Source organism: Pyxicephalus adspersus, chromosome 4, assembly GCF_032062135.1.
Source record: "Pyxicephalus adspersus chromosome 4, UCB_Pads_2.0, whole genome shotgun sequence".
In the NCBI taxonomy this organism is placed as follows: domain Eukaryota; kingdom Metazoa; phylum Chordata; class Amphibia; order Anura; family Pyxicephalidae; genus Pyxicephalus; species Pyxicephalus adspersus.
Genome location: NC_092861.1, coordinates 73,754,321 through 73,769,645, shown reverse-complemented (window position 1 = coordinate 73,769,645; position 15,325 = coordinate 73,754,321). Strand labels below are relative to the sequence as shown.

The 15,325-nt window shown below is 35.3% G+C and overlaps 1 protein-coding gene across 1 annotated transcript; it reads right to left on the bottom strand.

Annotated features, from left to right (window-relative positions):
• Positions 1 to 950: 950 nt before the first annotated feature.
• On the bottom strand, positions 951 to 14,604 carry GJA10 (gap junction protein alpha 10). The gene is made up of 3 exons (XM_072408641.1): positions 14,547 to 14,604; positions 6,424 to 8,041; positions 951 to 3,207 (listed from the first exon to the last, which is right to left on the bottom strand). The coding sequence occupies exons 2-3, from the start codon at positions 8,023 to 8,025 to the stop codon at positions 3,169 to 3,171; spliced, it is 1,641 nt and encodes a 546-aa protein (XP_072264742.1). The 5' UTR covers positions 8,026 to 8,041; positions 14,547 to 14,604; the 3' UTR covers positions 951 to 3,168.
• Between the last annotated feature and the right edge of the window lie 721 nt (positions 14,605 to 15,325).

Sequence of the window (15,325 nt, the reverse complement as noted above, 5' to 3'; positions counted from 1 at the left end):
ATTGCAGCACATACTTACATACTTCTTGTTTTATCTGTTTAATGACCCTGCAGGTATAAATAAATGTCCGTTAATCTTTTAAGAACGCATGTAGCTCCTTATATTCTTTGTGAAATAACACTGTATGCTTAGTTTGTGATTAACTCAGTGAGGATTTTATACAGTAACTGACACCACGCTGCCTAATATTATGTGAGACAAAAATCTGTCCTAATTGTATTAATTAAAATAATGTACCTGTTCCGACTTACATATAAATTCAGCTTAACAAACTTACAGTCCCTATCTTGTATACAGGACTACCTGTATGACCAGACCGAACAATAAAATACACAAACACAAGATGTTCATTTAGCAAGATCCCACTAAAACAAAGTGACCCAACATACCCCCAGGTGTCATTTACTATAGTTGAATGTTGTATTAGTGTTCTTCATATTTTGACCCTGACATGGCAAAGAATTTTATTATTCTGTGTTGCCTATTTTTAAAAAAGTATCAGATAGACGTTTACTACATTTTCCCCTTATCCCTGATAGCACCTATGTAATGTTACATTTATGAAAGGAAACGTATGATTGTCATTGATTGCTGCAATTATCCCAAATTGGCAATCAGAAAGTCCATCCACACAAATGTAGTACTCATCATTACTTTTTGCAGTCTCAGCTCTGCTTTTGGAAGTGATTTTCATTTGAGACCATAGACGTGCAAAGTGATTGCAGATTTACATGAGGCAATAGTGACCCCTAGTGGCAATTTTTCACTACTACAACATACTGAAAATGGCAATCTTTGGGACTACACCTTGCCTCCGTCACACCCTTATCCAATAATACGGTAGTACACTCACTGGTCATTAAGGGACCTAACAAGTCTTTACCCCAAAAAATAAATAACAATAAAAACTTGTGTTTGAGAGTTAAAAACAGAATAAACTTTCTTTTTATTTTAACGTGTAAAAAAAAAAAAGCCAAAAGAAAACAAAAGTCAGCCATTCTTGCCACTATAACACTTGCAGATACATTGCATATATACCAATTACAAATGATTGCCAATTATTCCATGACTTAGTCTACTTTGAAGTTTAATAGGTATATATATATTTATACACAATTCACACAATAATTTGATCAAAGAAAGTGCTTGTTGGACCATTCTGTGCACTAACTAAAGATGGGCGAATGTACTTGAAATGTATGTGTAGACACAGACAAATGTATAGGTCAGCTATTCTCAACCAGGTTTCAGTTAAACCCTAGGGTTTAATTAAAACTGCAATAGTAATGTTAATTAAACAATGGTAGTATGGCACAAGACATGCCTTTGTGTACTAGGTCATTCATCCTTAATGATACCCTAAGTGCACCTTTCATTGCACTATGTATTCCTGTGTTCTGTGATTTAAAAAAAAATACAGTATGAATGATTAGTGCGGTGTGCTGGCTTTTTGAGGGATAGGACTGCTTGAGCCCTTACATTTAAAACATGTTTTTTGTGTTTTTATAAAAATATTAAATCTTTCTCCACTTCTAGGTTCTCACTGTGGCAAGAAAGGTTGATGGGTACTTCCATAGTCTCTTGGGCAATCACATGTTTAAGAAGACTTTGGGATTCCATACCGGGTGCTGGTAGAAGCATCCGATCCTCTGTGTGTGTGTGTGTGTGTGTGTGTGTAGAATCCTACAGCCTCCTGGTATCCCAAGAATCTTCAAGTACATTAATCCATCTTTAACTTTCATGTAACCTAATCCACTAAGAATGTTAAAGCAAGCACATTCGCTGAACAAATTACTATATAGGTTGTTGTATAAAGATTCCCTCAAGTGTCTGCAATACACAACTAATTATATAAAACTGCCAACCTTCCTCTTCTGAAAATACTTGTGTCCTTGCTGCATGCTTATCCACATTCAATACTTGTATTGCAACAAACATGCTGATCTTCAGAAATGTTGCATGCTCTATGAAACCAATAACCCAGAAAGTAGTTAAGCCAGAAGCCAGGCAAGTAGCATTTCAGAAGAATCTCTGCACTGACAGTTCCTATATTTCTCTTACAAATTCCAATCTAAGTCTGATTGATGGAGATGTGCATCTGTTTATTCATACACTTTTTATATCCACGTTTCCTATAGTTCCTAAGTTTGGACACAACCATTTTTTTATTTGCACATAGCAATATATTATGTATACAATTACAATGTCTAATATGTACAACATACTGAAATATAAAGATATATCTCTTTTTGATGGCATTTATAATTTCATAGTCTCTGAACATGACATTCACCTTAAAGATAATTAGTATACAATCATTCCAACGTGCTGTCAATTAGCTCTTCATAGAAAGACTTGCCCCAGAACTAGTGGTATCACAGCAGATGCAGCATGGTGAAGTTGTTATTTGATGTACAAACAGTGAACTCTTATATAAAGGTAATTCTATTCAAAGCACAAATTAATGGTGATGCTGAAGACATTTTGCTCACCGATCCCTAAAATCTTTCAAATCTTTGATTGGGTGGTAAAAGAAAAGAAGATAGTTGACCATAATAAACACACTACTTTCAATCTGCTTTTCGATTACCGTAGTAACTTGTTGCTGGTAGGTTGCATTGATCCATTTTAGTGATTAAAAGCAAGCATGGTTAAAAGTGACCACAATATTTAGACATTGTGTGTATAGCAACAGCATGATTGCAACCCTAAAAACCATAAAACCATAGAAACGTTCATAAATTCCTCTCCTCCTCCCTTTCCATGTTTCTTTTTTTTAGCAGAAATAAATGCTGTAAGGAAGGCATGGAAACATTGTTCTGTACATATGGCTATGCTGTTGTATTGCTTCATTGTTGTATATTACCCACAAAGGTTGCACATTTTAGAAGACTTGTGTTTTGAATATGTGGAGGAACCATTTGGGGTCATTAACATTACAGTATAGAACATCTGCGTCATCTTCAGCATTCATTTGTAGAGTTTTGTTCATTTGTGACAAAGTTGATTTCCACTTTTAGGATATAGCTTCTTCTATATATATGTGATTACACTTCATTCATCCTATATATGAATCTTCACTTGCTGGAATGAAGCTGGTCCACTAATCAAGGATTTTTGCTGGTGTTTAATGTTATGTATTTTTTGTCCTCCCACTTATATGAGGCATTATTTTTTCATGATAGAGGAAAGCTCCAGAAGCATGCTCTGAAAAAATACAATATGACAACATTACACTTAATATAGATTTATTATTATAGAAGATATAAGCATGGAACTAATATAAAAGATCACTTTTTCTTTTTTTTAAGCAGTGAATACAGCACAGTACAGTGCACCGTCCCTATTCTAGTCAAAAGTAAGCAGCTGGCAAATTGTATGTTGTTTTTTATTCTGATATTTCTCCTAGTTGTTATGGAAGATATTCCCTCTATTGCTGTTCTGATGGCAACTCACAATTCCTGATTCTTTTTAGTTCTTGTGGACATTGGTGATCAGGACAATATGAGAAGTTAATCTTCCTAAAGGAGACTATAGTGGATGGTAGCATTCTGGAAAAATCTCTGCAACAAAAAGGGCCAAATAGTATCTGGTACAATATCCTTTATTGGTAATGCAGTAAATGTGGTCTCTGAGAATGTCAAATGGCTAAATGTAAGGTAATGTTTAAAAGAACACAAAAAAAACAAGCTTAAGGAGTCCTCTTTTTTCACCCTAAGAGGTAAAGCTCTATATCAGTCCCTGAATATGATACCTAAACATATTATTAGATAGGAATGGCACAGCACATGTAGCAACACTGGGACCTGTCAGAGATGTCTGGTTGATGTGTGAATGTCTAATGCATTGTAATTACTGTGGGCAGTTAATTCAGTGTAACTTAGATAATGAAGCATATTGATTATACATGTCCGCTGGAGTCAAAAATACATGTAAAGACCACTATAAAAAGGTCATCCCTAATGACATCCGGACATTGCATAATTCTGAACTATATTTGTCTTTAAACTTTATAAATAGTCTAGAATAACAAGTCTGCTAGAGTGCTTGAATATTACCTTAGTCATGAAACTATCATACAACAATCACCTCCTTCCCCAATAATGTTTTGAAGATGTGTTGGAGTTGCACTCTAGTTTTTTGTATCGTGATTCGTACTACCATATTCTGTGTTTTAATTTTATAAACATAAAGTCAAAGTTCACGTTTAAAGGAGAATGACTTTCCCTTCTACATACAACTCATGATGGATTAAAAAAAATATTTGTCAAATATGTTCCTGTAAAGTTAAGATAAGAAATATTTGAGTACACTGGCAGCAATACTGCTTTTTCTAATTAGGGCTGACATCAGTTTTTGTTAAGCTCTGTAAAAGTGTTACTTGTCTGGAAATTAACCTATTTATATAAAGTTGGGATCATTGAGCTTACACACAACATGTGCTATACCATTAACTTTGTATTCACATTACTATGTGTTTGGTATATATTTTTTGGTATAAACAAAGGACCTGTAAACAAGCAAGAATCATTATAAATCATGCTGCTTCAATCGGTAAATTCATTATTTTTTTAAACTGTTAATTAACTATTTCTGCCCAAACATAAACTCTAAAAATAAAAAAGTGAACTAATCCTGCAGCATCAGGGCAACATTAAAGCAATGTTGTATTCCTTCTCCTCTGCACAGTATTCTTCTAAGTACCTTGTAAGACTGGCTTTAAAAAATCACTGTGAGGTGCTTTAAATGGAATCTCCTAACACTTTGCCTTTCCTCAATGTAAACTAACATCCTCCTGGGCAGTGTCCCATGCTAGGAAGATGAATTTTACAGTAAGTCCTTTTTACCCAGTGAAGCACACCGCTGAGATCACTCTGACCTCCAATGGACAGCTGCACCATGCTGTGGGGGAACCAGACACTTGATCTATATTGTGATGGATTACCAATCAAGTTGTCTGAAAGAGTAGTGAAACGTCTCTAGCTATAGCTCGGTTTTGTTTTCCATTTGTAATCATACAGCCAGTGACTAACATTCATTAGATTTGTTGTGGGTAGCTGTAAAACCCCACACATTCACTTCACAACAGATATTACTGAGTTCCATTTCCACCCTACAAGCAAAGGGGGTGCAGGGTACTTGTTTGTGTGCTGCTATTTTGGTGAATGTGGCTATATATATATATATATATATATATATATATATATATATATATATATTTATTTATTTATTTATTTTTTATTTTTTTTTAAATAGCTATCATAACAAGTTTGATGTTTGCTTACTGATGTGGAGAATACTTGTCATGCAATGCAATATTCCATTAATGACCATAAATAATAGTACTTAGCTGTGTTAAAGTTTCTCCAGAGCAATAAACAACATTAAAATATGCTGGATAGTAGATAGATTTAGTAGCATGTACATCCATAATAGAGGGAGACATTAAGCCATTTACCTAGCAGATCATGGAATCAGTATGTGCAGTAGACTTTAGTCTTGACCCACTTCAATATACTTGTGCCAGTGTACTGGATTTAATTAAGCTCTGCAAGACTGGGGAAGATAAACTATTATGGGAGAACCTGAGGGATCTAGCAAACCTGCAATGGATCTGGTTTAGGATTGAAAACATTTGCCAACTAAAGGAAAATGATTTTTAGGATCCTGGATCACCCAGGTTCTTTCATGATAGTCTGTCTTCTCTATTCTTGGAGAGCTTTGACTAGACATCCTATTTGAGCCCAAATGTGCACATATTTGGATGATTTCTTTTGTAGATGCTAATTCACTAATTTAGAAGCATATTGGTGTACAGAAATTCATTTTTCTGATCTTTAAAATAGTAATAAATATTTAAATAATAATAAAAAAAAGCATTTTGCACCCTAACTTGTGATACAACAATGAAGAAAATGTGCAGTTGTGTTTTAGTAGTAAGGCAAACTTCTGGTAAAACTTTAAATATAACTTACTCTTTTGAAGAATTGCCTCTCCTGTCTTTCCACTAGTTCCTCTATTGCAGATAAGCCTAAGATCCAATGTGGACACAGGGAGAGGCCTGCAAGAAGAAAGCAGAGCCCCTTATGCAGTAACTAAGCAGTGTCTGCTTCATTAGGACTTTTTGATTCTTAAAATATATTGTTAGTATAAAAAATTATTTTTCTTGAGTAGTTAAAGAGTTACTTGAATGTTTTAAACAATATTGTTTAAATATGCACGATGTACTATGATTAATATATTACTCTATATTTGCTATGTCTCTTAATGAATCATATATAATTACCCCCTACCACCATATGATATTTTGTTATCAGTGATGCTTTGTATTTATACTATAAATACATAGCATATCAAGATGGATCAGAACTAGACCAATAGTCTGTAAAGTGGATAAACCACTGACTGTCTGCCTCTACTTGCCATTGACATTCTGCGCCCAGATGGCGGAGGAGGAGTAATGCTGGTGATATCCTCTCGTCTCCTTGATTCAGATCCTGAGCCATTCCTTGAGTCAGAACTATCTGGATCACTAGCCAGCCTGCTTTCTGATAATCCTCTAGAAGTGGAACTGACTTTCCGGTGTCCACTGTCTGCAGAGTCACTTCTGTCTTCAGCAAAGTCTTTGCAACTACTGACTCTGCTGTATTTGCGCAAAGCAGATGGCAGCTCCATATGGCTGGAATGAAGGCATGATCTAAGAGGGTGCACAGTACTGTGTCTTGCTTGGTCTAAGGACTGATGACTTTTAAGGCAGCTCTTGGACCCCAGACAACTATTGCGCTGAGATTTCTTATGTGAGTCCTCACTGCTTGAGGAGAGATTTCTCTTTTGCAATGGAGAGACGTGTTGTTCTTCCCTGCGTTCTGCAAGATGCTGATCAGGCAGATTTCTGCTCAGAATTTGTCCATGGTATTGATCATTGTGATTGCTCATTCTCTGATGGTCCACATATCTAGACTCCTGTTTACAGTGCATATTGATCTGTCCGCTGTGATGATCAGTGTTCAGATGATCCACACTCCTCCTATGCTTTTCAGTAGCCATAACCTCTCCATACTGACCTTGGTCATTAATCATTTGTACCTCCTTAAATCCTGGAGGTGGTGGAAGGTAGGCAGGTAATCCAACAGAGTTCATTTGCTGGTCAGGAATTAGTTTATAGTTACTTGAAGACAAGGGCATATGTATCTTGTTGGGGGAAGAATTACTCAACATGCAAACCTGCTGAACAGAGTTCTTTTTAGACTTGCAAATGCTTATTTCATCTTCTGTAACCTCTGAAAGATGTTTTCCATAAAGTCCTTGTTTGATCTTCTTAATACCGAGATGAAAAATTTCTAAAATATTTAAAAACAATGACACAGCAGCAATGCTGTGCATGAAAACCATGAAGATAGTTTTTTCTGTTGGCCTGGATACAAAACAGTCCACTATATTGGGGCATGGGAAACGTGAACATTTGTAAAGTGGGTTAAGGTCAAACCCATACAGTAAGTACTGGCCCACCATAAATCCAACTTCTACAACGGATCTGGTGAGGATATGCAGCACATAAGTCCGTAGAAGTGAACCTCTAAGGGGGGCCTTGTTCACTTTCTTTTGTTCTTCTAATTTCCTCAGCTCCTTCTCCAGTCTCCTGTGTTCATCAATAACGGTCTGTAGCTCTTCTAACTCTGCCCTTATTTGAGCCTTTTTCCTCTGTCTCTCTTTCTCCAGGGCCCTCAGTCTATAAAGTGCATGTCCCATATAAACTAATGATGGAGAAGACACAAAAATTATCTGTAAAACCCAATACCTAATAAGAGAGATAGGGAAAGCTTTATCATAGCAGACATTCCTGCAGCCAGGCTGTTCTGTGTTGCAAATAAATTCTTCTTGTTCATCATCCCAAACATCTTCAGCAGCTACTCCAAGCACTAGCATCCGAAATATAAAGAGGATTGTAAGCCAGATCTTTCCCACAATGGTGGAGTGAATATGAACTTCTTCCAGAATGCTTCCCAGCAGGTTCCAGTCACCCATTTTCAAACTGGCATGCCTGTAACACAATTTTAAAAGATCACTGTATTTCTTTTGAGAAGATCATTTGTCATATAAAATGTAAAGCTGGATTTTTGGAATAGACAAAATAGATATTGACCATGCACTGCATTGTGATTTTAGAAGTCTTTAAAGTAGGTTTTGGTTATTTAATGTTTTCTTATATTAAATGTTATTTAATGTTTTATTTTATTTAAAGATTATTTGATAATGACACTTCATGTGATGCAATTTTGAAATATGCACTCATTTTCTAGCTTTATAGTGATGGTATTAGGGTCAATGCTCAACATGAAGTAGTAGTACAGTAGGAGAGCCAACTGATCAGTTCGTCATCGTAATTTGTTTAAACGGAAACCTCTTCTGCTTACCTTTTTGTAAGGGATATACTCCTAAATACAACCACGGAGCTGACTTTTTTATTGCCCACTTTCAAGACCCTGATGTATCAGCAGGCATGATTTAATAAAGCTCTCCAAGACTGATAAAGATAGGCTATCATGGGAGAACCTGGGTGATCCAACAAAACTGGAATAGATTTCTTAAAATTATTTTGCTATTAGTTGGCAAATGTTTTCAATCCTGAACCACATCCATTCTAGGTTTGCTGGATCATCCAGGTTCTCCCATGATAGTCTTTCTTCACCAATCTTGGAGAGCTTAAATAAATCAGGCCCATGGTGTCCATTCTAAACATTTTATCAATATTATTAATTCTATTTAAGTCCACACTGTAAGGATAAATCTAATGATAAATCAAATAGAGAGAGAGTGTTGCACAGAATGAAGCACCCTCTTGTGCCATGTGTGAGCAGAACTTTGGAATAGTATGTGTGGTTTTGGCTTCTAAAAATGAGTGTAGTATTGACCTTTACTTCCCAAACTAACCCCTATAAACCCAATAATTATGAAGAATTATGGAGATAGGTTATTGTAGAGAATGAGGTGGAAGGGGCTGAATTAGGTTTCTCTTGACCCTTTACAAAGCATTTAAAGATTGAGCATTGGATGCTTTTAAAAGCATGTTAATTGGAATTTCTGATAACCTGTGCCCAAACAAACCTGATTTGATCCTATTTTAGTCACATTGGCTCATGTTTATTCAGTGATAACTCCATCATTACCTAAAGAAAAACTAAACTCTGGAATTGTACAAACAAAAATACAGGCCAAAACAAAATAAAAATAAGTCACCAATGTTGTCTTCTTCAGCACCATACCTATCTTGCCTTCTTCTACCATCCCTTCTGCATTTTTTTTTTTGTGTAGAGGCAGCCAACTTGGCAGAAGCAGGACTTTGCTTCCTTAGAGAAAGAACAACAGGGAAATCAACAAAACCTAACTCTAAATCCCATGAGACAAAGCTAATGTTTACTTTCTAAATTCAGTTTAATATTTTAAAGTAATATATATTTTGTTTTGTTTTAGGACAAATGCTTTCTTTTGGCTCCATACTACTGGAATATTATTATTAATATTTACTGTTTAAGAAATGCTCTCCTATGTTAAAATGAAGGATGTGCACATAGCTGTACATCTGTTTTATATTATACTCCTATAATAAACAATTTTAAAACAAGCTGACAGCACTGGATGCTAAAAATTGCAGGTAAAGCCCAACATTAAACGTGCAGCCTTAAGCATGCATTTATAGTGAACTGCTATTACTGAGTAATTTGAAAATAAGTGAATTTTTAGGAAACCAAACCAACCTAAATTCCTTCCATTTTTCCAATGAAACATCAAAATATGTTTGAGCAAAGACCACAAACCAAACTATCACTTACTTCTGTAAATGTTTTGGTACGATTGGCTGTATTTAATTCGTTTGGTGGCTGGCAGGATATACAGTACTCTTCAAGAGTCAGGTTTCTGCCATAAACAATTCTTGCCAGCCAATCTTCCTGTAGACCATTATACTCCAGGATTGAAAACATTTGCTAACACATAGCAAATAACTTTATGAAATACATTCCAGGTTTGCAATATCACCCAGGTTCACCGATGAAACTGTATCATCTCCAGCCTTGGAGAGCTTTAATAAATCAGGCCCAGTGTCAGGGAGCGTGAAGGTTCAAGGTGAGTGAAATGCAACTCAGTTCACATTCTCTCTGTTCATCAACAATGCTGTGGTATGGATAAAATCTTCTTTAAACAGTGTTTGCAGCCTCATATAAATATGTTTATAACAGTATTTTTGTTAAAATGTATTGTAAATGAGTGGCCCTTTGATCTGCATATAAGGAAAGTTTTAGCAGTTTAGCCAATTGATAAAATGTGTCCCTACATAATTCAATTTTTAAACCTTTTTGTGCACTTTTTTGCTAGAAGTATTGCATGAAGAAGAAAAGTTCATAACTACACCTTTCTTCAATTGTAAAAATACACTTTGTTGTGCTTTGTTTTGGAAACGTCACTCTTGTGTCAATACAAATAAAAAAATTGCAAAATAAAAAAGATACTTGTTTTACCCAACTCTGGTCCCCTGATGCCTCCCTATTGGGTTAGGCTTCTTTTTGTGTTTTCATCCAGTTTTCTATGCAGATTTGTATTTCACCATCTTTGTGGATTGGATGTTGACTGGAACCCCAAACTACTACCCCCCCCCCCCCCNTTTTTATTCATCAGTTCCTGGTTTGCTACCCTATTCTTCTTAACCCATATCCCTATTCTCCCGGACTGTATGGAATCTTATCATTAAGAGCTTTGGGACATTCGGATTTTTGTAGTGTTGACTATTTTGTTTTTCATGCTATGCTTATTTTTCAACCGTTTGTTTTATATTTTAGATCTTTTTATACTCCCCATTTGTTGTCCTGTTTCTGTAATTGTTATATTCTATTATATTCTGTATATTTTTACTGAATATTTGAAACACCAATAAAACTTTTGTAAAGAAAAAGAAAAATAACCAAAATCATAACTTTTTTTTAGTTTGTTCTTTTGTATTTACATTGCACAGAAATTGAACATTTGTCTTGCTAAAGAAAACCTTGTTTGCCCTTCAAAAACTCTCTCTTCATGTCATTGGAAAGAAAAGTAGGGGCTGCTACTGCAGATCACATCCTGTAAATGTAAGTTGCCTGGATGTCATGTTAAGTTGGAGCCTTGAGCTAGGTAGGGAAGGTGTTTGTACTGGGAGAGCGGAGGTCTCCAGAATAAAGTAGCTGGCCAAGTAGGCATAGTTTTGTTTCTTTCACTTGAGAAGCTGTGAGTCGGAGCCACAAATCTAATGAGGATTCCCAGAGCCTGCTGATTAACAACCTGAAAGTTCTTTTGACCATAGGTGTATTATTTTGGTTCTGGAGGTCTGGTGAGTGCAGAAGTGTGACCCCCATGCAGGTGTAATGATTGGCATGGAGTATCATGCCATTTCTTAAAGGGACAGTTGCATTCGCTTGGTCTAATATATGTTGTTTTGATTTCTTGCCCTTGAATCTATCGAATTTCATATTAATTTGAATAATGGCACCTATGTATTATATGATGTCAAAAAGCAGGTAGTCGCTTCTTCTTTAGGCTGCTGTTAAGTATAATTTAACTATATAGACAAGCGCATAAGGTGATACTTTTTTTTATTCTTTTAGCTCTTGGCTCAAGAGTGTCCTGACTGTGCATATAACAGCCAAGTACCTATTTGCAAGATATAAAAACAAATCAATTCAAAAACACATGACAAATTGATTTTTGTTTGTTCTTATAGATTTACTTTGAAGCCTAACTTCAGTGTTTGTTATACTTGAAGAAGCCATTTGAAGACTGCTACTGGACTGAAAAGTGGAGAGTCTGCAAAGTTTAGTACTAGAGAGGAAGTGAGCATTGCAACAGAGGCTTTTTTTTATTTTTATTTGCATTATATAGAGCAAGGGCTTTTAAAGCTAAGTTATTACTTCTAAAATAATATTATTAATTATTATTAATATTAATTTCTATATACAAAAAAAAATTATTACTACCATTATAGTTCATTAAAAAAATAATTTATACCTCCAGAAATTCACTGAAAAGCAATTGTCCTACCTATACTTGCATGCATTTAATATGCCCTCAAGTAAAGTAAAGCAAAGTGTGAAGAGATGTATTTGAAGAAAAAACACGACTCTATTTTAAAACTGCACAATATTTCAGTACCCCAAGATAAGATTTTAAAAATTGAGTTTGATGTTTTGAAAGTGATTTTGCAAACTGTTTTCCTTAGTGGGTGTCACTAGCATCTCCAAACATGCAATCAGTCAATCAGTATATTTAAATGAAGAAAAGTTGTCACCCCACTGTTTAGCATTATTGTTATCCTACACTGAATATGAGACAGAGAAAGAAAAAAAGAGATGTCCAAGATTAGAAATAAAATTATAGCAATTTATGTTAAAACACAAGAGATATAAGCCCTTCTGCAACAGCCTAATGATCTTGTGACAACAGTTGCTAAAAATATTAGGAAAAATAAGTGACCAACCTCTCTGGACATAGAAGTAAGAAGAAAACCCCTAGAAGACCCCAGAAATACCAGATGGATGGTAATGGCAGATAAAAAAAAAAAAACAAATAGTTCCAATGAGAAGTAAGCTAAACTCCAAGGTCGTGGTCTGTCACTGTCTGGTCACACTGTCCATTGCCCAAATCCATTGTCAAACGCACATTGACAAGCCAAAATGCTTCCGGGAAAATGTCACTTAGAGCTGAAATGATTTGCTAAAACGTTTGTCTATTTTCACAGATGAAAAAAATAATCTTTCAAAGAAAAGAACACCATACCTACTGTGAAACATTGAGGCTGTGGTTAATGTTTTGTGCTGCTTTTCTGTGCCTGGCAAGAGGTACCTTCAGACTTTGCAGGGCACAATTAAATCTCAAACTATGAAGACATTTTGAAGCAAAAATGTACTGCCCTATATGAGAAAGCTTTTACTTAGTCCTCCATCTGCATAATGGTCCAAAACACAGCTAAACGCAAAAAACACGGACTATTCTAAAGTGGTCGTCTACGGGCCCGGATTCAATCCTACTGAACATCTATGTAAAGAACTGAAACAAGAAATCTGGAGAATGTACTCTTCAAATCTGGCACAACTAGAGTAGTTTGCTTGGAGTGAGTGTCCCAATGAGAGACACAGGAATTACTGGTTTACAGTGATTGCCTAAGTTGTGCAACAAAATGTGATCTTTTACTGAGAGATTGGTTCCAAAATTTACATCTCATCTAGTTGGTGTTCTGATCCCCCGCCTTTAATACATTTTGATTCACTGACCCAAAATAAGGATGCAGCTTAAATGTTCACACAGTTCTCTGCAGACTTTTTTCACATGTGGCTGAGCAATTGTCGCAAGCAATTAGCATTCTCTAAGATGTTTAGCAGTCATAGTTTATATATTATCTTGGTGTTGTCTGCTTTAATGGTCCCATGGCTTTTGCTCATGCAGTTTCAATTGATGTTATGATTTTGTATATTCTGGTAAATAAGTTACAAAAATTGTTGGGTGTTGATTACCTTGGTCCATTTTAAATTTTTTCAGACAATTGTGGGTTACTTGTGAGGTACCAACAAATGTATCCATTTTTGTAGATGTGTATTAAGCAGGTCTGCCAATGATATTTACAAAAAGGAGAGTATAGAGAACACAGGACTAAAGTAGACCCTAAAATGTCCAAAATGCACTAATCTTTCAATTATTGTGACAACCCTCTTTTATCCTTTACATTTCAGTTACCATAGTCCCTAATGCTTATTACTAAAGTGCAGATGCACATTGAATTGACAGTAAAAGTTAGAAAAATGGGCACTGTGCATAATCTTTAAATTTAAAGCATCATCCTACATTCCACAGAAATAATTTTTCTTACTTTTAAAATATAGCAACAATCACATTCTTGCTCATTAAACAATTTACAGTACACCCCCTACAATGAGCTCATGTATACATTTTATGGCAAATTTGCCAGCCAGAATTTTGGAAGATAAAGCAGTACATGCACATGGAAATTCATGCAACCACTGTGAGAACAAATTGTATGAAAATAATATTCCTGGTGAGATTAAAATCTAGGAACCAGTGCAGCTACTTTTTTCCACGTTCACACAATCTTTTGCAAGTCAAGTTTTGGCTCATTAGGCATAAAACCATAGGGATGATTTTGTAAATGAGTAGAGGCTGTTCACCTAGCAAGCTAAATATTCACTTTGCAAAGTGTATGTTAAAATTGTAATCTGCAAATTTATTTTAAAAAAACTATGCAATTTTTGTAAGTGTTTTAGGACTGTCTTTACTGCTCCACATTGTCACAATGTCAAAGGTGTACATTGTTGAAATAAAGTGGGTGAAGACATCAGTATTCAATTGTCAGTGGTATTTAGAATGTAAGGTATTTCACCGGGAATAGTGTAATTCTTTTTACAGCAGATGTATATAAATGCATATAGTGGTACTCCTAAAATAAATTCTATTCAGCAGCACAATTGTAAAAAATAGTATATACAATCTTACATTCTGTCATTTGTGCTTACCTTGTTGGTGGAAATAAAACCGTTAACCACACATCCTTTATGTATGTTGAAGCCGCCACTGATGAATTGTTGCCTTTTGGGTTGGAGAAAACACTGAGTCCCAAAGCATGATTCTGGGAAACTGTATATTGATTAACTAAAAGTATAAAACCAGAAACTGATTACGCAGTCACCTAACAAAGCCTGCGGCCAATGCATATTGTAATTGATGTGCTTCGAAGCCAAACTAGTCCTAAGGCTCTGCTTTAGCATCTTTATTTGTACATAGTATACAGGCATCAATGTTCATTTGCTAAATTTAGGAAATATATGCAATATATATATATATATATATATATATATATATATATATATATATATATATATATATATGTATAAACTAAAGGAGGGCAACATTTTTATTGCCAATAGATGCTGGCTATTTTACCTCTTTTCTACAGTTCTTTATCTGATGTTCTACTATCCATGTCAATAAAAAGTAATCAATGGGACACGTCCGATTTAATGCTTCAGTGGACCATGTGCTATGTAGAGCAGTTCTAGCAGTAGACGCCTGTCTAGTCCACATGGCCTTTTTATTATTTAGTTATAATGGGATAATTTAGTCCCATCTCCAAAACACTATGGTCAGCAAAATAATAGCAGGGCAACTCAAAAATAGGGGAGTGCAAAACAACTAATATAAGCAGTTCAGGAGTGTGGTGTGGACACTGCGGAGCATATTTAGTGGTGTGGACACTGTGGAGCATATTTAGCTTGCTTTTGGCAGGCATAGGTAA

Coding starts and splice junctions, on each gene's coding strand:
- GJA10 (XM_072408641.1), bottom strand. CDS start 8,025: ATGGGTGACTGGAACCTGCTGGGAAGCATTCTGGAAGAAGTTCATATT. Junction 3,208..6,423: donor CTGGGCGCAGAATGTCAATG/GCAAGTAGAGGC, acceptor GTATTTTTTCAG/AGCATGCTTCTGGAGCTTTC.